Source organism: Primulina tabacum, chromosome 17, assembly GCF_025594145.1.
Source record: "Primulina tabacum isolate GXHZ01 chromosome 17, ASM2559414v2, whole genome shotgun sequence".
Classification (NCBI taxonomy): Eukaryota; Viridiplantae; Streptophyta; class Magnoliopsida; order Lamiales; family Gesneriaceae; genus Primulina; species Primulina tabacum.
This window is the reverse complement of record NC_134566.1, coordinates 13,335,650-13,362,404: the sequence shown is the minus strand read 5'-3', so window position 1 is coordinate 13,362,404 and position 26,755 is coordinate 13,335,650. Positions and strand designations below refer to the sequence as shown.

The 26,755-nt window shown below is 31.7% G+C and overlaps 1 protein-coding gene across 1 annotated transcript; it reads left to right on the top strand.

Moving 5' to 3' along the window:
- Positions 1-1,434: 1,434 nt before the first annotated feature.
- LOC142531858 (tryptophan aminotransferase-related protein 2-like) lies at positions 1,435-17,415 on the top strand. The gene is made up of 6 exons (XM_075638127.1): positions 1,435-1,727; positions 2,019-2,322; positions 4,578-4,881; positions 5,512-5,792; positions 5,870-6,180; positions 17,056-17,415. The coding sequence occupies exons 2-6, from the start codon at positions 2,084-2,086 to the stop codon at positions 17,235-17,237; spliced, it is 1,317 nt and encodes a 438-aa protein (XP_075494242.1). The 5' UTR covers positions 1,435-1,727; positions 2,019-2,083; the 3' UTR covers positions 17,238-17,415.
- Positions 17,416-26,755: the final 9,340 nt, after the last annotated feature.

The window sequence follows — 26,755 nt, the reverse complement described above, 5'->3', positions numbered from 1 at the left end:
TCAAGGACTTGTTAAATTTGGACCAGCCAAACCCAGTGCTTAATAGGCCCATATCACCAAAATTGTTTTGACAAGACCCAATTAAAATATGAGTCAATCTATCGTGAGACGATTTCGTGTGTCTATAATCGTGAGACATGTTGACCTAATCCATAATTATACTTTTGACATAAAAAATAACATTTTTCTATGAGTTAATCGAGTTGAAAATCCGTTTCTTTTGTATCTAGGTCGTCTTATTCACCGAACTCATAAAAATATAATTTTGTTTCTATATTTAATTATTAAAAAAAATTTCTCTCTTCAAGTACTTCAACTTCTCATTCTTTATCAATATGGCACAATTAGACATCACACATTGAATAAATATCACTCAATTAGTCAAGACACTTGATTTCACAATCAAACATAACTACAACAACTAATTTCGTGATATATTTTCAAAATTGTGATCCAAAATTGCTATCTCAGAATATTTGATGCTAAAAAAATTATGGTAACGATTATACGATGAATCGAACGGAATTGACGATATCCATTTATTTCATTTTTAATATAAAAACCCAAAATGTCAAAAATAATAAGATCTAACAAGAAATTATGGATTTTAATTGAGACATCATTTGTTGTGAATCACTTCATATTTCTCTCAAGCTTATAATAATTAGAGTAAAAAAATAACTATATTGTCTTTAATCTTTCAATTTATTATCTTATCTTCCCTCGTTTCATCTCACCAGCCAAACAATATATTAATGTTTGATTCAAATTTTTTAATCTGATTTTTGTTATTCAATTTTTGGATTTTTTAAAATCTAACCCAAACAATTTTAAATTTTTTTGATGATAAAATTTGATCCTTTGAGTAAGTGACAGAGATGTTCATCGATCGGTTCATTTCGATCTTCGGTTTTTTATTTCGGTTTTCGGTTTTACAAATATATAATCCGATATCTAAACCATTTTTCTTCGGTTCGATTTTTTACCGAAATGGTTCGATTATTTCGGTTTTGATACAATTATTTAAATTAATAAAATAAATATATTGTAAAATATAATATGTTATCTTTTTACATGTGTTCTTAGTAAAAAATTTAAATATAAAATCTAAATAAATTACATAAAAAACAATTAACTAAATATTATTAAAAATAATTTATCATTCACATGTATCTTCTCAAAAAATATATTATAAAAATAAAATTATTAATTTAACGAAATTTCTGTTTTTTTGGTCGGTTCGATTTTGACATATATAATCCGAAATCGAACCAAATAAATTTCGATTTTAACATTTATATTCGAGTCATAAAATTCTGTTTTCGATTCGATTCAATGTTCGATTTTTTTGATTTAAATTTTCGATTTTTTCGATTTTATCCAAAATTGGAACATATTTACTATGTGATAAAATATTACGATACTCCAAGAAAGTGAAAAAATAGTTGGAAATTTGCTTTTCTTCCGATGGGTGATATGTCCCCATCACGAGTCTGCGTGAGCGAGAATTACTATACTATATTTTGATGACGCCGAATCGACTTGGTGTATCTTTTCTTGGTTACTGAGTATTAAACATATATAAACTATATGCTCCACTTCATTTTCTGCTAATTTGCGTATAAATTACCTTATTTTTCTTCTTCTCCCACTCTAATTTCACAATCTCTTTGTCGAACACTGCGCCAAGAAATGCGAACGTGGAGTCTTTTCTTTGTCAGCCTTCGGTAGGAACGAACAAGTTTATGTATTATGGGAATCTTCTCTTTTGTTTGGGGTATCGATTGTCGGTTTCCAAGGAACTTTTTTAATGGAATATGTCTGTGTTTGATTCTGAATCAATAGTTTATGTTGAAAAGATCCCATCGACGGATTATTTTTATATTTTTGTAAAAAAGATTAAGCCTTTGTATAATATACAATAGTTTGTTGCATCAATTAGGCCATGCACCATCGGCCTTTATTCACTGTGTATTGCTCTGTGTACGTTTTATTCTGCTTAATGATTCTTTTTTCAGGAAATATTCACTCATGTAGAAGGGGTCTGGCGTAACTCGGAGCTGGATTTTGTGAAAATTGAAATATGGAGTTGAAAACAATGATTTTGGGGCACTTTTTGGTGATTTCTTTGGCTTTAAACGCTGGGCTTCTATATAGAGATTACTGCAATAATGGGAAGCACAAATCTGTGGAGTTTTTCAGCTTTAAAACTGAGTGCAAGAATGAATCTTTGGTTACAAAAAGAGACACCCATGTTGCTGGAAGGTTTCCTTTTGAACCATCTTCTTCAAAAGTTGTTGATGGAGTTATTGATCTTGATCAGTAAGTACTGTTTAAGAACTGCACTCTTTCTTTTTTGACTCTGTTCTATTCTTTTCTTTCCCTTTCTTTCTTTTCTTTTCATTTTCCTTGCTGGAATAAATATGACCATTTTAGCAGGAAGAAAAGGGTCTATTTTGTTTCGATATTTTATTGAATTTTTTGGTTAGAAAGTAGAAATAGTCACAAAAAGACTTGAAATGGGGGTAGCGACCTTTCTGGATGATGAACAATGGTGAATTAATGCAGTAGGATTTGGTTGAGTTTATCTCTTGTTATTTTAGGTTTTAAATTTTGATTAGATGGATTCTGTGGCACGAAGGGTGTCATCTTTTCTTGAAGCAAGGGGAATATTTTGCTCTTTTAAATAATAAGTTTTTGGCTGCAAATAGAGGTGTATTAGTGTATAAAGATATACAGGTCACACACAAACACACACACATATAATAAGAAATGAGTGGAGTAGTATTGAAAGAACAAATATAATATAATATAGTGTATGCCGTCTCTGTCATGAAGGTTGGATTAGTAAATATTTTTTTAACTTTGAAATTGTTGAAATTGTTGACTCTGCATGATGGGGTAGTGTAATTCTCTGTCACACTGGTGCGATTTCCTAACGTGCACTTGGGGGTCACGCTATGTCAGATTAAAGACAGGGACAAGTCCTGCTGACTTGGGAATTCCAACGGTGCATGTTAGAGTGCACAGCCATTGAGCAGTAGCATCTTGCTTCAATTTATGATAATTTTTTCCAAATTTTATTTTGTACTGCCATAAACTTTCTTGGTCAAAAATAATATGTTCATTCATAAGCTTGATATAAACTTTTCTAATCACTCGATATTATTATGTTATCAGCTCTTGATCGAGTATATATTTGTATTGGGAATATTGTTGTTTGTGCTTTCAAAATGCACACATTACTCTCAATGGAAGTTTGTAATCTCGAGTTGTTTGTGGATCCGATATTGATTTGTGAAAATTGTTTGACAAGAGTTATAAGACCATGTAGTAGATTCAATGAGCAACTTGATTTAATGATCTTTGTAAATCAACACGAACACATCATAGTAGCTAACAGAAAGCATCACCTAGAATCTCTTTTTGGACCCATGTGACGGCAACTCACACAAGTTTAATCCAATCTCCTCAATAGTTAACTTATAATGGGTTTTCTTTGGTCAACCGGAATATCATTAATTCACGTGAACCTGGACTATTGGTCCCATGTTTTGTCATTGAGAAGCCTATCCTTTTAATGGCCTTCATGTTTTTTAAAACTGAGATGCGATTTTGTGGGTCATTCCAAGCTGTGTGTTTCGCCACATTAAGACCTCCTTTTTATCTTTAAAATCAGATTAAATAAAATAAAAGAAAAACACTCTTCAAGATTCATGAACTACACGCCACTACATGGAAAAGAGTATAAAGATTCCATTTTCTTGGATATATTTTTAGGTATTTGTCTCTTGATGCAAGGAATAATTATGGATTTGACATCTACTTGTCTTTTTTTCAATCATTTGATCTCATTATAGTGCATGTCCCACAAGTTTGGCCCTCCAATAATTAACTCCAATCCCATATTGGAACTCAAGGCAATGGTGTGGACCACTGTGTCCTTTGATTATGGACCATCCTTGGTATGGCGATGTTATATCATGCTACTTAATATGTTACATGCATCCCCTTGTAACTCAATTCACTTGCATATATTCTATGTATCATAGGCAGTAAATCAAAGTATTTGAAATACTCCCACAAATCCAAATCATTCCGTCAAACACAACCTTAGCTTCTTCATTTAATACATGTGATTTTCGTATACGTGACATAATGTAAAACGTGTCTTGCCTCTCCTAAGATTTTAGATTCGTCCCCCTAGGTGTAAATCCCGACTCCAACGACTGGTGGAGATGGTGGTAGTGAAAATCAGGTCAAGAACATGGTGTAGTCGTTACACTTAAGGTTTCCACATATAATCTATCAGGGAATATAACTTCACAGCTTTTAATTAAACAATTTTTACATGGATAATACACAATATTATCATCTTAACTTATAATCTTGACTAAATCTATCCTCTAGAAGGAATCTGGAGTTTCCAACTGATAAGAGTAAAGTAGCTAATCTTTGTGAGCTACTAGATCCAGAGGGTCACAAGTATGGAACAAATTGTGTTTTTACTGTAGTAACTTCGAGCTAATGGCATGTTGGCTTTACAAGATTCTCATTTAACAATTTTTCCTAAGCAGTGGTGATCCGACTATGTACGAGAGGTATTGGCAACAGATGGGGGACAAAACCACAGTCGTGATCCCCGGCTGGAAATTCGTTAGCTATTTTTCCGATAAAAGAAACCTTTGCTGGTTCCTAGAGCCAGAACTCGCAAGTTCGATTATCAGGTTGCACAAACTGGTGGGCAATGCTGTTACCGAGAACCGCTACATTGTGGTCGGGACGGGTTCCACGCAACTTTTCCAGGCCGTGCTATATGCACTCTCTCCATCCAATGCTTCAGAGCCAATCGACGTGTTATGTGCTGCTCCATTCTATTCTGTAAGTCGCTGAAATTATGTCTCTTTACTTGTCAATTCTTCAAATATTTCTCAAAAGAATGATTCTTTGGAGAATTCTTTGACATCTTGAAATTCGAAGCACTGTAAGTTTGGAGTTTTAACTTTTTTACCTGTTTAGTTATTGAATTGCTTTAGAGTTATTGAATTGCTATCCTGAAATATCTTTAAAACTTTTAGTAAAACAAAGATAACGGGTTTTTAGGACATGGATAGATGCCTGTGGCATCATCAACTGCTTTCAATTGCCTGTGCAACAATTCCTTGAAACAAGATTTCGGGCTTGGTCTTGTGAAAGGAGAAGACAGAAATTGGGAGAGCTTCTTCCGTAAAGGTCCAACCCGCCTTGACTCTGAATACATTGGGCCCCAATGTGGCTTCAGAAAGTGCGGGTGGATAATAATAATCTCACTAGTCCAAACTCTTCAAAATTAGATCATGATCTTGAAAAATCGGCTTAATCTTTTGTCAAGCGATCGTTGTAACTGACGCTTATCTGCTTTCTGATGTCAACTCGGCTGGACGAAAACTTTTGTCGTCGAATAATTACATGTTTCAATACAAGAAATATATCCATCGAGAATTCTTGATGAACCTGTTAGATTTTCTGCAGTCATATCCACTGATCACTGAATTTCTTAAATCTGGACTTTACAAATGGGGTGGTGATGCTCACAAATTCAGGCAGAATAAACCGTATATCGAACTTGTAACGTCTCCGAACAACCCAGATGGATTCTCAAGACAAGCTGTGGTGGATCAAGATCAAGGAATGCTGATTCATGACTTAGCGTACTATTGGCCACAATATACTCCAATCTCCTATGCTGCAGATCACAATATCATGTTGTTCACCGTGTCAAAAACCACTGGCCATGCTGGTACACGCTTGGGGTAAGCTCCAGGTTTCGAATATTTCATTTTCTGGAAATACTACGTTGTGTTAAAAAAATTTCAGTTCTATCTTATAGATGGGCTCTTGTCAAAGATGAAGAAATCGCAAAGAAAATGACGGAATTTATCATGCTTAGTACCATAGGTGTGTCTAAAGAGTCCCAGCTTCGGGCAGCAAAGATCTTGCAGGTGGTGTCTGATACACACGAATATCGCACCAACCAATACTTCAGGGAAGGTGATTCTTTCTTTGAACATAGCTATTACCTCATGGCAAAGAGATGGAAACAATTTCGAAATGCTGTGAACCAAAGCAAGATCTTTAGCCTGCCCCATTTCCCTTCCGCCAAATGCACGTTCAATGGTCATACTTTTGCAACACAACCAGGTAATCTTCAACTGTTTCACAAATTTGTTAGAAACGTGACATACTTGAAAACTAAATTCGATCTACATACGCACAAATATAATACGAAAAGATTTATATACGGAAATATAAACATAATGAATTGTTACCTCTGGCCATTAATATTGAATTTGAAACTGCGACTAGCGAGATCCCAAAAGTAAAGAAAACAAAGATCTTCTAAATCTTTATACAATTTATGAGATGTATTTTTGAATAACTTATATCAATATTTATAGATGTTCTCTAACTATTATCTAGAGAGTTTGAATTGATTGTGAATTATCTTGATGATATTTATCCATGATATGATAAATCAAATATTAAAATATTTATCATCTTAATTCAAATTATATTTTGATTTATCTTCTTTTAAATATGAGACTGTACTCATATTTATCTTAATGAAATATGTTGATCATAATTAAATTATTTTACATACTTTAATAAAATAATTTAAAATTCTCCCACTTGGTCTACATTTCAAATGAATTGAATAATCAATAAATTAATAATCATCCAAAGTTAAGAAGCAAATACGTGAATCATGATGATATGTCCTTTTATACTGAATATCATCTTTCATGTATCACATGTACCATATTCCTTAATATAACTTTATGAACAAAATCAATGCTTTATTCTAGATCTAATTTAATTGATATTTTCTCAAGATAACTGAATATGAGAAATATTGTAATTGAACTAGTTTTATAATCAAAAAATGTATAACATAAAATCTTTCATGAACAAAGTCCATAATTAATTACTACACGATTATTAAACATCTTAATTTGCATGTCTTTAGGTCGAATGATCTTTAATTCAGTATTAATGTGTTTAATGACCATTTTATTTTGCTTGACACGCTCTCCGATGGTTATAACGCTTTATGTCAATATAATTAATTCGAATGTTGCTTTAGTCACAAAGACTACAACTTAAAAGCTTAGATCTAAAATTCATTATTCTAAACCCAAAAATGAAACCCATCATTTAATATACACAATAAAATAGTGCTTCAAAATTAGAGACAATTTGGACTCCATAGTGGAACTAATAAATCACTTTTAAATTTATCAATTCGTTTATGTATGGTACCGAAAAACATTTTACAGCTTTCTAGCGGTCAATACCTAGATTACTTTGATAATTTCCCTACAAATTCTGCTCCTGCTAACCTTCTGGCATACATAATGTCTCACAAAGTTCTCAACAAAATTCAATGAAGAGATAACTTCTGAAAAACCTCAACAAAGTTCAATGGAGAGATAACATTCTGAAACCTTAAATATCATTCGGGGCTTGTTTCAATCTTCTTAAATTTCTTAATCTTGTAATATTAAATACTTACATAACTAGAGAATAATCCTTAATGTTATTTCATGTAACATACTTATTCCATATCACTATTGAGGAAAATTTGTTTTCCATCCGTATAATGAAAAATCTAAATCAAATGGACTATTAATGTCATGACCACATGAAGAAAACTTTTTTAAATACGTGAGAAAATATTTTCATGTAGTCAGTTCCTCCACTTGATCCCCCCTTGAGTAAATTCCTTAGTAATGACTAATGAGTCTAACTTTATATTGTTAAATGTTGCCTAATGAAACTTTATTTTTGTTAAAAACTCATTCATTACTTGCTATCAAATTCCTTATCATTCATAACATTATAGCACAAATTATATTTTACATGCTTATGATTTGTGAAAACATCTCAGGATAATTTTCGGTTCAAGAACAAATAATCAAATTATTTCAGATATATAATATAATCATATATAATTGTTGGTATCTTAATTCCACTAGATCTTCTTAACGTTGCATCAACACTTTCCAATATCTTTATGAGCAATAAGATCTACATGATCATGATTAACAATTTATGGAATTTATATGATTGATTCCACAACAAACACTTTAACTTGAAAGATGTTATGAATAGAAAACAATATATAACTTGTGTGGACGGATGATAATCATACCGATCAATATTATGAAGTTGATCGCTCTCATTAATCAAGTCTTTCTAAAAAAAATTCGCATCTTTTAATTCCACAAATCTTATGATTAGTAATGGGCAATAAAATATATATTCTTTAGACCTTTGATATATCCGAACATGTGTAACTTGTTTTCTTGTGGATTATCAGCCCTTACTTTAGACAAGTATATTCAAACATGCATATGTCTCAAACTCGGTTTCCAACATTTTCATAATTCAAATGGTGTTTTTTCGACAACTTCATTTGGAATTCGATTTAATATATGCAAAGTCTTCCTAGTAGTTTCAATTCACACAAACTTAAGAAGTTTGGAACTACTAACTATGCTCTACACCATGTCCATCCTCAATATATCTACCATAATATTTTTTTTTTACCATATCTTTTTCTCAACATTATTTTTCTAATTTCATCTTATATGTTTTTCAAGCAAGTATGAATATACATATCGTGAGTAATAATCAATAAGATAATAAAATATTTCTAACAATATAAATCTTTGAATATCCATGTGAATGACCTCCAATATATCTAAATATTTCTTTGACACATTGGTCTACTCTCCTTAATGTAGTCCTAGCAGGTGTCAAAACCAATAAAAATTAATTTATAACACATTTCTTAATAACATTATTTTCTTAAATATTCAATGTAAAATATTAGATATGTTTTTTAAAATTACTGCAAAAAAGACCAAATATAAGATTTATATAGTAAATTAAATAATAAATTTGAAAATTAAGGAATATGTATTATCAAAAATCATTTATTGATCATTTAACCTTACGTGTGTTTTAGAAGATCTTAAATGAGTAATAATGTTGAACGAGATTGTTCAAATTGTAAACTAGAAACATCTTAATCTTCCGTAGTTTTAATTTGAGACGTCATATCTCTTTATGTGTATGACATGGTCATGCACTTGAATATTGATTGGTGAGCTTTAAAAATGAAAACTATATAATTAAGGTGTTTGTGATTGTATGAACATTAACATACTGTTCAATTGAACACCTGATCCCAGCTGAAATATTGATCTTAATGAAACTATATAAGAAACTATTAAATCTCGTCCATTTTTCATAAAGATCATCACATTAATAACTGATTTTATTAATGACAGATGATTCATATTTCCTAATAGTATATTCAGTGTCATTAAACTCAATGAAGAATAATCTTCTTTCCGCACCTCATAATTATAATATTAAATTTTGGAAATTTTATAATTAATATCAGAGTAATTAACATGATAAAATGATGTAAAATAAATAAATTACATGTTAATGTAACCAAATAAAGCGAATCATATGTCATGTTTTACCCTTGTAATCATGCAATAAATGTGATCACCGACATAAAATTGATCATGAGCTAATTTTTTAATTCAATCATATTCATACAAATTAATGATATAACTTTTTAATTATATTATGTTTTTAATCCCTGTGAGTAAATTTAAAAAATAATTCAAAATCATATGAATCACTAAGATATTGAATTTTTTATGCATTAAATATTTATTATCCATAATTATTCATCTCCAAGTATGACCAAATGATGAATAATTGTATGTAATTTATGTCTATTACAGCTAAATTTGATAATTAATGTGTAATTTTAATTCAATTAAAGATAATGTATAAATCAAAATTATAAGAATTACTAAGATATTATCACAAACATATAAATATTTACGCTCTTATTAATTTAATAAATCAAAATTATACGAATTACTAAGATATTACCACAAACGTATAAATATTTACGCTCTTATTAATTTACCATAATAAATGTTCTTCATGTGATAATCTACTCACATTATATGTATAATTTCATATTATTAGGATGTTGTGGTTAAACCTTAATTATTTAAAATTATACGTGTTTATAGACCATAATTTTGGCTTCACTTAATTCTTATATAATAATTATTTAACGACACAATTAATAATTTTTGTGAGTGCTATCAGGAAAGATATGTAGGGTTAATGACCTTTAAATATCTAATCCCTAAAGAGAGTAATGCTCCTCAGGGAGATCAGTAACAATTCAAGACAATTTAAATCAGTTATGAAAGATTCCCTCAAATTATGTTTTCATATGTATTTAGTAATAATAATTATTTAATTATCCATATCATGGATCTCTATAAGCCAATTTTTTTATTTGTAAATTTATTATTCATATTTGTAACTTAATTTTTTTTATATAAAGTTATGTGAAACAAATAAATAATTAAATATGAACATGTGAATTTTTGTTGGGATCGAGAAAGAGGTTTTTTTTTTTTTTTGGGTGTGAATAAACTCTTTGAAAGTATTTGATTTTAAAATTTGTTTTCAACCGTTCTTAGGCGTTTGAAAGTTTTTCTCAAAAAGTTTCAAGTGCGGAAAATGGTTCAATATTTCTAATGATAGTTTGAATCGGTTGACAGTTTAATCAACAAGATATGATTTGAAATGTAAAAGATTGCGAAAAGCAAGATTTTTATGGATGTTCGGAGATAAGACTCCCATGTCACATCTTCTTCCTCTGTAGGAAGGATTCCACTAAAAAACTTTGACTTTACAAAACTCTTTGCAACAGGCTCACTTCAATCAGGACTTATCATACTTTCTTTTTTGGAACTTTAGTGATCATTTTACACTTCTGGGTTTTAAGAATTCTCGTTTCACCAGACACCACTATTAATCAAATAACCAAATGTTATTGATGTAAGTAAAACAATCTGTTTTAATAGCACAAATATGATCTTTGAATGATCAGATATCTTTTTGTTGAGTGCGTGCTTGATAAGTGATGAGGTATGTGATCTTTGATTGCGCTCAGATTCTTTAAGCATGCAGGCTTGTAGTAATCGCACTGTTGAAAGCTTGACGATTTCTATATCTATATCTTGCATACTTCCATCTCTTCTTATATAAGCTGTCATTTCAACGGTCGGAAAGAGATGAGTAACGTTAACCTGTAACTTTGGAATGATATGTCACTATCAGCTGCAAATACATTAAATGTTCTTCAGCAAAACATTTAATGTTCTACTTGTTAGCATAACTTTGAATCCTGTTTCTTGAAGAGTTACTGCTGAGTATTCTTTTATGGCAACTGTTTAGTGCTATTATTATTGAACTTATTTCACTAGGAAAAAAATATTATAACCATGAAATTGCCTTGAAGGTAATGAGAGCTCTTCCCAGAGAATGGGACGTGAAGACATTAGCGATGCGAGAATCTAAAGATCTGAACAAGCTGAAGCTTCACGATCTCTTTGCCGGTCTTAGAGCGTACAAGTTCGAGCTTGAAATACGAACTGAAGAAGAACCATCTACTTCTAAAAAAAAAGACCCTGGCAGCTACCGCAGTGACTCTTCCAGTCGAAGAGTCCACAAGTATGAAATCGGCCGAGCAACAGAGCAATGAAGTCATGTCCCTATTTATCAAGAAGTTTAGGAAATTTATGCGTAAAAATCAATCTCAGATGACTAAATATTATTTCAAAAAAGACCATACAGATGATGGTCAAACTTGCTTTAATTGTGGAAAGAATGGACATTTTATTGCAGAGTGTAACAGGCCGAAGAAAGATGAAAAGAAACCGGTTGATAGGAGACGGTCCAAAGATGACAAAAAGTTCATCAAAAAGAAAACCAACGAGTTTTGATTGCAGAGGAAGATAAAAGCGAGTGGGCCGAGTCAGATTCAGAAAGGTCCATCTTTTAGGTATTTACGAGTGAAATTGACAATGAGACTAGTAAAATGTCTCATGGCTGATGAAGACTCAGAATCCACGGATAAAATGATATTTGACTTCGACTCTATTGAATTTACATGAGAAGACCTTGTCACAACACTACACGACTTGGTGAATGAGTTTAAGGGACTATCAGCAGCAATTCGATGAAACTAAAGCAGAAAAACAGGACTTAAAAAACAAGTTAACACTCTCAAGCTGCTTGCAGCAAAAGGAGGTTGACGGTTTGAAAGTGAAGATAAGTCTGCTGGCGGATGATTTGTTCCATGCCACGATAAAAGAAAATAAATGGTTGATGAACACAATCAACACATGGAACAAGTCTTCTGATTCTCTTGAAAGGATGCATGAGATGCAAAAACTGGCCGAAGATAGAACCGGGGTAGATTACAGTATCAATGAGTGCAATACCTCTGAAGCACAAACTCAATCGCTGCTAGAAATAGACAATTTAAAATCAATTAAATTTGTCGGATCTAGTACGGTACATGAACATAACAAGCCTGAAGTCTTAAGCAATCAGAACGTAAGACTTGAGAACAATGGAAGGCCACGTGGTATAGGATATGTCAAATTTGAGAAGGCTAAATCCAACCGATCGTGGCTTAGACGCAGACCAAATCCAACCGTTCACAAGTGTCCTGGGCTGCTAAATGTGTCCGCATGTGTATATTTCAGTCATCATAGTCTTTTTTAGAAAACATATGAATTTTGTTGAAAGATGCGATGTATAAATTGTAGATATCGATGTTCGAGAGAACCCTACTCTGATACCACTTGTTGGGATCGAGAAAGAGTTTAGAGGGGGTGAATAAACTCATTGAAAATATTTGCTTTTAAAATTTGTTTTCAACCGTTTTAGGCGATTGAAAGTTTTTCTCAAACAGTTAGAAATATAAACCACTTGAAAAGTGCGGAGAACAGTTCAATATTTTTAATGATAGTTTCAACCGGTTGGCAGTCTAATCAACAAGCTATGGTTTGAAATGTAAAAGCTTGCGAAAAGTAAAGACACATGATTTTTATGGATGTTCGGATATAAGACTCTTATATCACCCCTTCTTTCTCTGTAGGAAGGATTCTACTAAAAGACTTTGGCTTTACAAAACTCTTTGCAATAGTCCGCTCCAATCAGGACTTATCACACTGCCTATTTTGGAACTCTTAGTGATCAATATACACCTTTGCATTTTAAAAACCCTCGGTTCACCAAACACTACTATCAATCAAATAACCAAATGTTATTGATGTAAGTAAAACAATCTGTTTTAGTAGCACGAATATGATCTTTAGAATGATCAGATATCTTTTTGTTGAGTGCGTGCTTGATGAGCGATAAGGTATATGATCTTTGATTGCGCTCAGATTCTTTAAGTATGCATGCTTGTAGTAATCGCACTATTGAAAGCTTGACGATTTGTATCTCTATATCTTGCATACTTCCAGCTCTTCCTATATAAGTTGTCATTCCAACGGTCGGAAAGAGACGTGTAACGTTAAACTGTAACTTTGGAATGATGTTTCACTATCAGCTGCAAATACATTAAATCTTTTTCATTAAAGCATTTAATGTTCTCTTTGCTAGCATAACTTTGAATCCCGTTCTTAAAGAGTTACTACTGAGTATTCTTTTATGACAACTATTTTTACCATCAGAACTTGTAGGATATAAGTAATCTTTCTTTTCTGGGATAATGACATAAATGCAGATCAATATCGGAACTGGTGCAGGACCTGATTGAATTGTAGCGATGTAAAACCATTGAATGTCCTGAACCGGTCAGAAAATGTCATTCATTAAGTGAGCAATAAATAGCTCTTTAATGACTCAATTTAAAGTCTTCAAACAACCGGTTGGGAAGTTTTTTAAAAGTTTGAACTTCTTCTGCTTCAAACGATTGAATGGTAATAATTTTATACGGTTGAAGTCGTTCCTGTTATACACAGAAGATTGTAGCTGTTTTTGCTGAAATAGTTAAGTGTTTTGATTTTCTCGATTATCCGAAACAAACTCTTAAATAATAGTAATTCCTTAAAAATTTTAATATGAAAATTTTTAAAATTTATTTGCACGTATGGTTATGGCAAATCATAATATTATAATTTTCATAATTAAAAACAATATGGAACATAATAATTCATGCAAATAATTTCTTAACATGTCATTATTCATAATTTGGAAGCACATTTTTCTAAATTCAAGTTTTAGGATTTTAATAATTTGCATAAATTATTAATAAAAACATACCTATAAATAAAATTTTAAAAATTTGAGAATTCTTAAGTTGATATTATTATAAACTGAGAATTGAGGGTAAAAATTTCCAAGAATTCAAAATCCCCATATTGAAATCAATATTTCGAAATTTTCAGTCAAATCCTAATAAAAAAAAATCCCCAAGTCATAAATATTTCCAAATTAAAACCCTAATTTTGAAAATCCTAACTCCAAAAATTGATTGGCGGCGAAATCGCCGGCTATCAAACATTACCCATGGATGGCCGATCTCTGTCGACCACTCGTGGCTCTTTGGCGTCGTGCTATTGGCTATGAAAAAAATTAGCTTTGGAATAGTGGATACTGATCGAGATTTTCATAAATTCGATCAATTGACGGCGAGTTCTGGTTGGCTGTCATCTTCAACATGTCAGACACACCTTACTCGACCTTCACTCCACAGCCGCTCTTATTGAATGGTCAGAAATCGAGACAACTTGCTGGAAAACAATGACTCATCTTTGTGCAGACAATATCATGAATTACCAGCCATTTCTTCGATGTAATTTCCGACCAGCGGTGTAGAAAGGGTCGCCCAATGCGGGCTGTCGTCTAATAATCTTGTTCGTCGGAGTTAAGTTGTGTACCATGGCGAATATCATCAATTACAAGGTTAGGATTTTCTGTCCAATTTATTTGATTTCCAAAAATTACACCAAAAATAGTATTTATAATCAAAAATTATATAAAAATTCATTATACAAATATAAATTGCATCGATATAATTTTCCAAATTTTTCCCAATCTTAAAAATCTCATGATAGGATCGGTTAGGGGATAATCGTTGAGCTAGAATAGCTCGGTTCTTGAAATATTGAACACCGATGAATTAAATCAAGTTTGGTTTTCAAACCAAGCGGAACACTCGAAATAATCTTTCGTAGAAACCAATTAAATATTTTAGAAAGCATTTAAAATATATGCACGTTGAATGAGTAAAAATATTTTGGTTGAAGCGTTTTATCAAACACTTTATATGCAATATTTTGATATTTGAAGAACACATAAAACAAGAATGCATCTTTAAAATAATGAAAATGATAAGTAAATGCAATAATCAAATAGACACAAATTTGTTTATGGATGTTCGGAGACTTCAAATGCTTCTACGTCACCCCTTCTTCTCGTTGGGAAGAATCAACTAGAAGATTTTGATTTATACAACATCTTGTACAAACCCACTTCAGAAGGGCAACACCTAACTAGAACCCCTAGCACTCAAGATTGTAGGAAGCACATCACAATCAGCATATTGTTTAATATATCATATGCAAAGACTACAAACACATTGCTTTACGTCTTTGTGTGAAGATTCACTCAATTAATATTTGGAGTTCAACTCTCTTATATATGTGTGAGTAATTGTGTGAGGAATTTATCCTTTAGAATGTACATCTCAAATGCATCCTCAAACAAGAGCTTGTGCTCTCAATTACCCGATTTCTTCATGCTAACTGCCAATGCTTTGAATTCTCTTCAAAAGCTCTTGTTTGATCTTTAAGATGTTGTATTTATTGGCTCCAACAATGATATATACGTTAGATTCAAGAATATGATCGTTTGGAAAGTTTCTGTACTGTTTCTGAAATTGAAACAGTCAAATTCGTCTTACTGGACATTTTCCTGAGTGGTCAACTGGTTCAGTTCTGGTCTGGTTAAGTTCTGCTGGTTTAGTTCAGTTTAACTGGTTTGGTTCAGTTCAGCTGGTCCAGTTCAGTTTCAGCTGGTCCAGTTCAGTTTCAGCTGGTAGTTTGTGCAGAATCATGTAGCTTCATTGTCATTTATCAGTATCCTAAGCTTCGATTCAAACTTTGTCTTATGAATATAATTTGTAGATCATAGTTTTATCTTTCCTACGCATTCTGAATCACTTCATTCCAATAACCAAGCTGCGAGATATGACCAAAATACCGTAACTGCTCATATCCAACTGACGTAAAATACGACTTATTTCAAATTGATTTTTCTAATCTTTTTATTTGGTGGATTGTCATTCGAATAATCCAGTTGAGAGATATCATCAAAACACCGAAGATCGCCAGAAAATCAATTTGGCTAAATTCAGTTTCAGTTTGCTTCTTGTGTTTGCAACTTCACACATGAGTAAATATGTTAGAAATACAACAACAAGTTTTGTTAACATCAAAATTAAGATTGCGAACATGAAATGTTCAAACATCTCAAAAAATATCTAGGTTGAGGCAAAACCATTCTAATACCAACTATTATAAATTTAACATACTGAAGAACTGAATTCGATCTACATACGCACAAACATAATACGCAAACACGGATATGCGGAATGCAGAAATATAAACATGAACGAATTGTTACCTCTAGCCATTGATATTTTGAATTTGAGATTGCAATCAGCGAGATCTCTGACGAACGCCGAAAACAAAGATTTTCAAAATCTTTACGCAATTTATGTGATGATGTATTTTTGAATAACGACATATATTTAGGAATCCCGCCACTATCCATAGATGTTTTCTAACCATCATGAAAAGAGTTTGAATTGATTGTGACTTATCTTGATTATAGATATGACAAATCAAATCTCAAATATTTATCATTTTAATTCAGATAATATTCTTGATTATATTTTTTTTAATTATGAGATTTCTCTTCTCATATTCATTTCACTGAAAGATGTTGACTATAATTAAATGATTTTATAGATTTTAATAAAATAATCTAAAAAATTTTCCTTGCGCTTCGAATTTCCAATACTCCTCGCATTTTTTTTTGTCAAACCACGGACCCGTAGACCATGGTCGATCTTACAAAAAAAATTATCTGGTTTTGTAGCTTTTGCTTGGCTCAAGTGTGAAGGCGAAATATACGATTGTGAAAAGTTTCTCCGCGAGCACAAGATATTGACAAGAAGCGGAAAGCACTTCGGCGACAGCACAAAATATGTTAGAGTAAGCGTTTTGCCTCGTGATGAAGAATTCCAACAATTTACCGACAGATTACGTAGTATTATTTAGTATATTGAAGAATTTGCTTCCCTTTTCTTCCTTAGTTTTTTTTTCTAGAAAAGGATATCTACAACGGTTAGAAGGTTGCTTTAGCGCTACTATTTTTCGTTTGCTCGATATATTGTCGATACATTGTATTTGTTTTCAGAATTGCTTCTCAGCCTGGAGTCAAACATCTAGTCTTTGGAATTGGATTTTGTCTGATGGAATCGGTATAGTATTAGGATCGAATATAACAGTTTAGAGGGGGTGTGAATGAACTGTTATAAGACTATGACAAAAAATGCAAAATTCAAGTAGTGTTAACAGTTCAAATCAATATTTCAATTAGCTCAAGTAACTTGGGCTACTGAAATGTTGAAGTGCAGAAACAAATCAAGTTACTAGGTGACTATGATATATGCAAGTGCAATATATAAGTTCAAGTAAGTGAATGAGCAACGCATATAACAACTATTAGCACAAATAAGATGACTATAAGTAAAACGAGGCAACAATTTGTTTATGGAAGTTCAATAATTAAGTTTCTACGTCCTCCTTTCTTCTGTTTTCAAAAAGATTTCACTAAAATATTTGATTGGTAGAACTATTTGTACAAACCTACTTCAGTTTTGTTCACCAACTTTAATGAGCTGAAACTCCTAGCAACTCTTTTCTTATTTCGATCTGTTCAGAAACAAGTTCATGGAAATTACGATGATTGTCATAATACAACGCTTGTATACAAATGACAAGTGAAACACTAAGTGAGAATACAATGTGGACAGTATGATACTTAATCGATCTGATAAAAACTTTATGCGCTTGCAAAAACAGCTTAAGATAAATATTGTAAGAGATGCTGTGTGATTTGAGAATGCTTGATGAAGATCAGTGTAACAATAGTCTTCTTAGGTGTTGTTTCCCAACTTAATATATAAAGACAATACTCATAAATGTAATAGGTAGTTGATAATTAAGCAGAATGCCACGTGTCCTTGTCATGTTTTCGATCGAATAATTCAAATTTCTTGGACATTAGTAGAAAATGGATAACCACTAAATCTTTTTATTCTGTCTTTGCTGAAACTCTTGGAATAAAATCCAGAGAATGTTGACAGATTAGTCTAAGAACATATCTATTCTGCTCACAGAATAAATACAGACAACTTGGTTCCACTCGAGCTGTGTAGAAGCTTATTTGAACAATTAAGTTGGACAACTCGATTTGTTTATTTGCATTTGTTCATCTCATCTTGTGTCAACATAGTTGATAAGCATAAATAATGTCAGTTCAGTGATATGTATTTAATAATTTTAGCTTAAGTCGAGATCATCTTAATTTGTGATAACCAAAACTTAGATTCAAATTTTATCTTTAACAATTTTTCCTTTTTTGGTGATGTCAAAATTAAGCTGTTTGTGAAGTAATAAAGACTGAACATAATCTAAACTGTTCATCAATTAAAACATAATCTAAACTGTTCATCAATTAAATTGATAATATGCGGAGATAATAAAAACAATAAGTAAATATAATTCTATCTAATGATGGGAAGAGTGGTTAGGTTTGTAACCACCACTTGAGCTGCTATGATGACTACCACTACTAAAACTTCCACCAATTGGTTTCTTGTGCTAGCAAACTTGTACACATATCTTCTTTGAAACTGCCCAAAAATTTAGAAGAAAATATAGGATCACAATCTGATACAATCGAGATTGGTGCACCGTGGAGTCTCACAATATTCTCGATGTAACAACAAACCATTTTCTTATAAGAATAAGTCTACTCATATATAATGAAATGTGCAAATTTCGGAAGACAATTGATAATAAGCCAAATAACATCATAGCCCTTGGGCAAATGGGTAAATGAGTCACGAAATCCATAATAATATGTTCCTAATTCCGTTGGGGAATTTCGATACTATGGATTAATCCTCCAGGTTTCATTCTCTCGACTTTCACTTGCTGATAGACAAGACATTTAGAAATGAAATCAATAATGTCCTTCTTCTTACATCTCCACAAGAATTGAGATCTCAATGTCAAATACATTTTCCGGCTTCTAGGGTGAATATTATATTTACTACAATGTGCTTCACGTAAAAGGGCATATTTAAAATCAGAATTATCAAGGACTACCTGCAGACCATTAATTCGTAAAGAACCATAAAAAAAAAATCTGAAAGCCGGAATGATGTCTTGCAACTACAAGTTCTTTGGACTTTTGAATATGAGTATCGCTTTGCTAGGCTTTTCAAATTTTAGAGATCAAGTTGGGCTAAATTTACACTGATGAAATGGTGACATAATTTCTATTCGAGGAAAATTGCAGCCAGGAGTACATAAATCCTCATATACTTTGGCAATATGATTAGAAGCTAAAATAGATTCATGAATTGTATGTCTGAGGGCATCCACGTAAACATTCAACGATTTAGGTTAATATTGAATCTGACAATCAAAGTCCTTCAGGAGATCCATCCACCAACGTTGTCTCATATTCAAATCAGATTGAGAAAAGATATATTTCTATTTTATGGTCTGAATAGGTGAAAAACATTTCTGCATATAAATAATGGCGCCATATATTCAGAGCAAATAAAATGGCAGCCAGTTCAAGATCATGCACAGGGTAACGAGTTTCGTGAGATTTCAATTGTCGAGATGCATAAACGACCATCTTGATGTGTACAACCAAAACCTTTATTAGATGCATATGTACACATACAAATCTTCTGGTACCTTAGGGAATAATTAGAATAGGTGATGTGGTCAATCTCATCTTCAATTCATGGAAACTAGTTCACACTCGTTTGAACAAATGAATTTTGATTCTTCTGTGTTAACTTGGTAATAAGTTTAGCTATTTTTAAAAAAACCCTTCCATAAAACGATGATAAGAACCATCTAATCCCATGAAGCTACAGATTTCGAGAACATTAATAGGTCTCGGCCAATTCAATACAACTTTAACCTTATCAGGATCAACATATATTCCATGTCTCGAAATGACGTGGTCCAAAAATAGTACTTTTTCCATCCAAAATTCACATTTGGACAATTTGACATATAATTGTCCAATGCAAATAGTTTGGAGTACAAGTTTCAAATGTTCAGCATGCTCATTTTTTGACTTCGAAAATAGTAGAATATCATCAATAAATATGATAAGGAGCCGATCAAGGAAATCCTGAAAGGCGCGATTCATTCAATCATAAGGACAGCAGGAGCATTAGTGAGACCAAAAAACATAATAAAAACTTGTAGTGGTCATACTTGGTATGGAAAATAGCTTTAAGCACATCTTCTTCTCGAACTCGTACTTGATGATAATCAGAATGAAGGTCAATATTTGAGTATACAAAAGTGCTTAGGAGACCTTGCCATTAAAATTCCACCTAGGTCCATAAACATGTCAAAATCGAACCAGTCCATGAAAACAATAAAAAGGAGCTTGATTTGTTGTCGGGATATCCATGCCAACAATACAACCGAATTCATGCATTGGAAGAACAATCAGATTAAAAATAATACATTATTCTCATATATCAATACACAGTTATACATAAGTTGTTCAGAAAAAATAATCTTTCCTGCTGGCATAGCTATCGATAAAGTATCATGCAATTGAGTACACATAATATCATGGCATGCAATGAATTCATGAGACATGAACAAGTGGGATTCTCCTGTATCAAACAAAACACGTGCAGGATAATTGCAAAGCATGCATATACCTGCAATAACACTACCAGGAGCTTCCTTTGCCCGATCTTTTTTGTGGCGTACACTTTGGCTTGGGGAGGACCTTGGACAGTCTGACCACCAGGTACTCAATATCGTGGAAAGTTCGATTGCTGGAAGGAGGGGATAGGAGAAACATGTCTCATAATACTAGGGCCACCTCGAAATTTTTGCTGGGGTTGGAAAGAAGTCATAGCCCTATTCGGACATACACGTACAAAATGGTATTCTTGTCAACAATGATAACTTGTACCAAACATACCCCCGACACTGGTCAGTAGTATACTTCCATCCACAGTAGCCACAATAAGGAGCAATAAAAGAACTCCCTCACTGAGATCCCATTGGAACTAGAAGAAGATGAAGAAGCAGTACACCAGTTTTTTTAAAATTTTTTATTTCGGACACAAAGTAGGCTGTTGAGCTGACACTTGAGGTGGAGGAAGTACTGAGAACTTCCTGTAGCACCCCATAACTTAAATGGTATTTGCATATGTTATAACTACTAAAATTTATTAATTATTATATTTTAAATATATATAAAAATGAATGAAATAACTAATATATTATATTTATATATACACATTCATACATGCATACATACCATCATCATAGTTACTTAACCAACACATCACCTCCCTTCTTGCCCAACCGATGATCAAGATTTGTTCATCATAGATTGGAGATAAGGCTTGATCATTGCCTATAAAATGCACCCTTCACCTCAGGAATTTCAAGAATTCTCAGCCTGAATTTTCGAGTTTAATGAGTGGTTCTAGTATAGGTTGGAGTGGTGAGAGTTTATAGCAAAGAGTAGAGAAAAGGGGCCAAAAATATCTTTATATACCCAAAACCCTTCCAAATATTCTATAAAAATTCCACAACACTCTCAACTTACCCAGAAATATACCACAAAAGGAGGTGTTGAAAAATCATCAGCCGAATTTTCGTTAAAATTCAGAAATCGCTACTGACCGGGAAGAGAATAGTGCCGTAAAACTTGTTTTTCAGGTACTGTTTTCACTCCCATTTTTCGTCCTTTTCTTGATCGTATTATACCTTAGTCCAAGCATGAAAGTTGTTCATTGTATGTCACACTTCTCATTCATGTCTTTGGTTGCCCGGAATCGGCCTCGAAAATAGTGTTTTCCGGCAGCCGAAGTCGGGATGTGAGTTTTACTAGTTTTTCTCTTTCTGGCACGTTTCGGCTGGGAATTTCAGAAAGATTATAACATAAGAGTTGTAGGAAATCGTATTTTAAGTTTTCTGGAAAAAACTTGGCCGCGCGTGGTGGCCGGAAGACCGACCACGCGCCGCTGGAATCGGTGCGTGTATTACATGCGCCGTCAAAAAACAAAACTTTTATTTTTCGAAGCATGCTCTATATTATTCTAGGCTACTGTACAAGTTTCGTAAATTTTGGATGAGTATTGCATTTACTGTGAATTTTTAAAGAGAAAGACTATGATTTTCGGATATGATATACTATCTATATAATCATATAAACCTTTCTATAAATGTTCATAACCTTCAATACTTGAAAAATATATCATTGGAAGTAGCTATGAAGTTTTATAATATTTCAACTCACAAGTTATTTATTATGATTTTTTTGAGTTATATATTAAATGTTATATATATCGATTAATGATAAAATAATTTTAAATATTACCTATTTTGAATTTTTTCAGTTAATATTATAATAAGAGTTGTTATAGAAAATATTGTAATTTTTGGAGTCAAATATTAATTATTGTAAATTTTAAAGATAGTTTTGACTACTAAAAAAAATAATTTTGACAAAGAAATATTAAATAAATAAATAAAATAATTTTTTATGAACTTTTAGTCAATAAATAAAGTTTATAAAGTTATATTCTTTATTTTGGTAAAAATTTAAGGATAATCTATATCAAAAAGTGTTTACTATACTAATGATAATCACATTGGTTAATATGATTGACTTGAACTTGGAACTCTCACTCTCATCTATAGTAAGTCTCAAGGTGAGGAATTTACTTTTACCATTCTTCCTATAACTTTGGCAGTTGGCCTGGAAATTATGATATGATATTTTATTAAATGATATTTGCCATGTTTTATTGATTTCTTGTGCTTGTGCATAATTATTGTATCTCTTAATCTCGTTGATGCATCACTTCGATGACCACTCCTTCTATCATAATAAATCATCAATCATGTCTATATCCTTCTTACCGATCGAATCTATCATCTTGATCGCATCATAGTCAAATTTATTCTACTCAATTTACTCATTACTGTTATTACATAATGATGGAATGCTTCACTGAAAAGTTCTCATTGTAATATCATCACACTAAGTGTGATTCTTATCAAACTTTCACCAAATAAGGTCTTGGTTAATCAACAAATGAATGAACGAATGATTGAATGATAAAATGATTGACCAAGACGGAGCCCTGGACAACGAACTTTGGTCTGGAGATTGAATCCATTGAACAACGTGACTTTGGTCCGGGTATATTAGTTCACTTGACTCGTTATTCTTGCTAATCATATTTTCTGTCTTGTGCATTCATATTGTCGGATGCTCGCCCTATTGTCTATTAGATCATTATGTTAAATTTAATCATCTTAAAGACTTAACCTCTCTATTTTTCTCTATCTATTGTAATTTCCAGAGCCAGGTAACCAGGATTTGGATAAAGAAAGAAATGTCGATGTATGATCTGCCAGTTATTGTCTGGAATAAATTGCTGGAAGGCATAATAAGTCATTTAGTCTATGAGTCAATTTGTCTGAAATGTTTACGTCATTGTCACTCTTACCGTCTATGTTAGTTTGACATGTAAAACTTTATCGTAATTTACTAGTACTTGTACGTTTCGCTTCCGCTAATAAAGTTTTTTAATAGTTCTTATTACTGCCTGTGATACTTCTAAAGAGACAGAATTCTCTTATGAGGTATTCTTAGGTAAGGTGGCATTTCTCGAGGGTTAAGTTCTGAGTTGGGGTGTCACACTTCCTCTCCTTAATCCAGCTTCAGGCACCTTGGCTCGTTCAACCTCATCACGTAGCTAGTAGGTAAACCGGAAGTAAAAAAGAAAGTATATATATTAGGATATAAACCATTCACGAACTTGTTATATTTCATTTTTTGTTTTGCAGCAACTACATGAGGCATATATTTTAGCAAGGTAGAAAATTTAGAAAGATATTTTACTGCAGTCCTCGTTCCTTTATTCGGACTATTGAATTCATTTTCTTGTTCAGTGTAATAATATGGAGGAGAGTACTTCTCGAGAAACTAGAACTTGAAGCTATCCTATGTGACTTCAATAGCGGCCTCATTTAGTCCAATCTCAGGCGGCTTTCTACTAAGATTTTGCACTGTCCTTTAATTGATAAAAAGAAAGTTTTAGTCTCCGAGACTTAGAATATTTACAATATTAAACAAATTCTCAATATCCTTCAGCCATGCCTCTGCTATTTCTGCAGTCTCAGTGCCAAAGAATTTCAGTTTCTTTAGATCCTGGAACCGAGCCATAACCATATCCATGGACATTTCTTTGAATTGTTCGACCATCCTCCAGTGCTACTACTCAAATTAGTTTAAGGAATTGTGAGATCTATCTACAAAAATATAGTACAAATATCACAAACAAATATCGACTATACATACTCCTCATATCAAATCATTAATCTCATTAACAACTCACTCAAACTATTCAAGTAAGAAAAGTAGTATAAATAAGTCAAGCATAAACACACAATTCATTTTTGCCTATTCAAGTGAACACAATAATCAATCGAGCATTCTCAGTTAAAAATTTTATATCCTTTTTTAGCTTGCATTGTGTCACACCACATTTGCCATTAAGAATGAGCATCCTCTAGAATTAAACTTACGATATAACAAAGTAAAATGCGATTCTCAAATCTAAAATTAAAACTTTTGCTTTTTAATTTGTATTTTTTAAATAAAAAATGTGAATATCAGGAAAATTAGTTAATTAATCTAATGGTGGTAATCATGAGCACCATGATTGATAATAATAACCTCTTTAACAATAAAAAGGTATAAATGAAATATAGATCGTTCATTAATTGCATACAGTCAACCAAGAATCTGTATTTTAAAAATGGATTATTAAATTTTAAGTCCATACCCCTTCACTTTATCTGGACCCAATTAATAATAAAAGTTTCACAAATCATGAATTGAAAATGTACCCTCGTACGTTTAATGTATAATAATAAAAAATCAAAATCTCTATGTATTAAAAAAATATTGTCCAAACATATATTTTGAATTTTTTTCGCTTTTAAAACATTAAAAACATTTTTATAATACTTGTCCAAACGAACCCTGAACATTAGCTTGCATTTAGCATTCGGCCAACTACTTTATTTGGACCATGGAAGAATTTCCCTGTCGGCAGAAAAAGGAAAGTCGGGTTGTTGAGCATCCTTTCGGCCGATTTTCAGTGCACAAAACTAATTAAAATAAAGATTAAATACAATATGTTTGTCCTTTTTAACATTTTAGATTTCTGTGTTCTCAAAACTAGGTTGTAGTATTATATCTTTCGAATTTTGTAATTGTAATGACTTTTTTGTAGGAGTGATGACGTGATTTCACGTTATCATTGTTACGTTAACGTCACTCCAATGATTCGATGAAAAAACATTTAAATTCTAAAACAAATGTCTCAAAATGTGGAAAAATAAAAATAGCAGATTAAAATTAAAATTTGATAACATACTGAGCCAAAATTGTAATTTTTTTTATAAATTAAATTATCTTTGTAATGTGGAGATCTGCAATCCAAAAGCCTAGTTTGATTTTACATTTATAATAATTCTTTTCCGTATTCTTCTTTAAACAACTTTACTTCCAAAAGCATATATTTTCCTCACAGTCCTTTTAATATTCTTCCGGCGCCAGTGAATATGTACCGTTATCGGCACAATAATATATTATATGAACTTTTAATTAAAATATTTTAATGAAAAAAAAGTTTATTAAAAACCCACCAATTTTCAGAGTCGGTTAGGCATCGATTAACACATTGAAAAAATTAACGAATTTTATAAACACAACAAAGTAATTTTTTTCGGTACAATAAAATATTATATGAACTTTTAAATAAATTATTTTAATGAAAAAAAGTTTATCAAAAACCCACCAATTTTCATAGTTGGTTAGACATCGATTAATACATTGAAAAAATTGATAAACACAAAAATTAATTTTTTTTAGAAAAATTTTCTTTGTTATAAATGGTTTGATTTATAAATGATTATTTTAATTGAGAAATCAATGCAATATTTCATTTGTTTATCACTCCATCTACCCTATGATTAACGAATGATTTAGTTGAAATGAAACGATTCAATTATAAGTCATTCTTTGGATTCTCTCATCTTTTTTATCTTCATTACAACTAAATTTATAACATGTTATCAGCACGAATACTTTTTAAGTATATGTTAATGATAATTCTTATTGTTTATAACGATGCCTTCAAAATAGCAAAAGAAAACTAATTTTAATATTGATGTTATCAAAATAACATAAATTTTAGTTTTATGCTGATGTTTTTGAAGTGGCACAACTTTAGTTTTATGTTAATTCTTTTGAAGTCACAACATCATCTTATGCTAATAAAAAATAGATAAATGGTTAAAAGTATATAATGATATAAGATTTATTAATATTCATGAAAATACTAATTTAAGATTGAAACTTGTCAATATTTTTTAATAATATTGATATAAAATATAAGATCTATCAATATTCCCGAAAAATA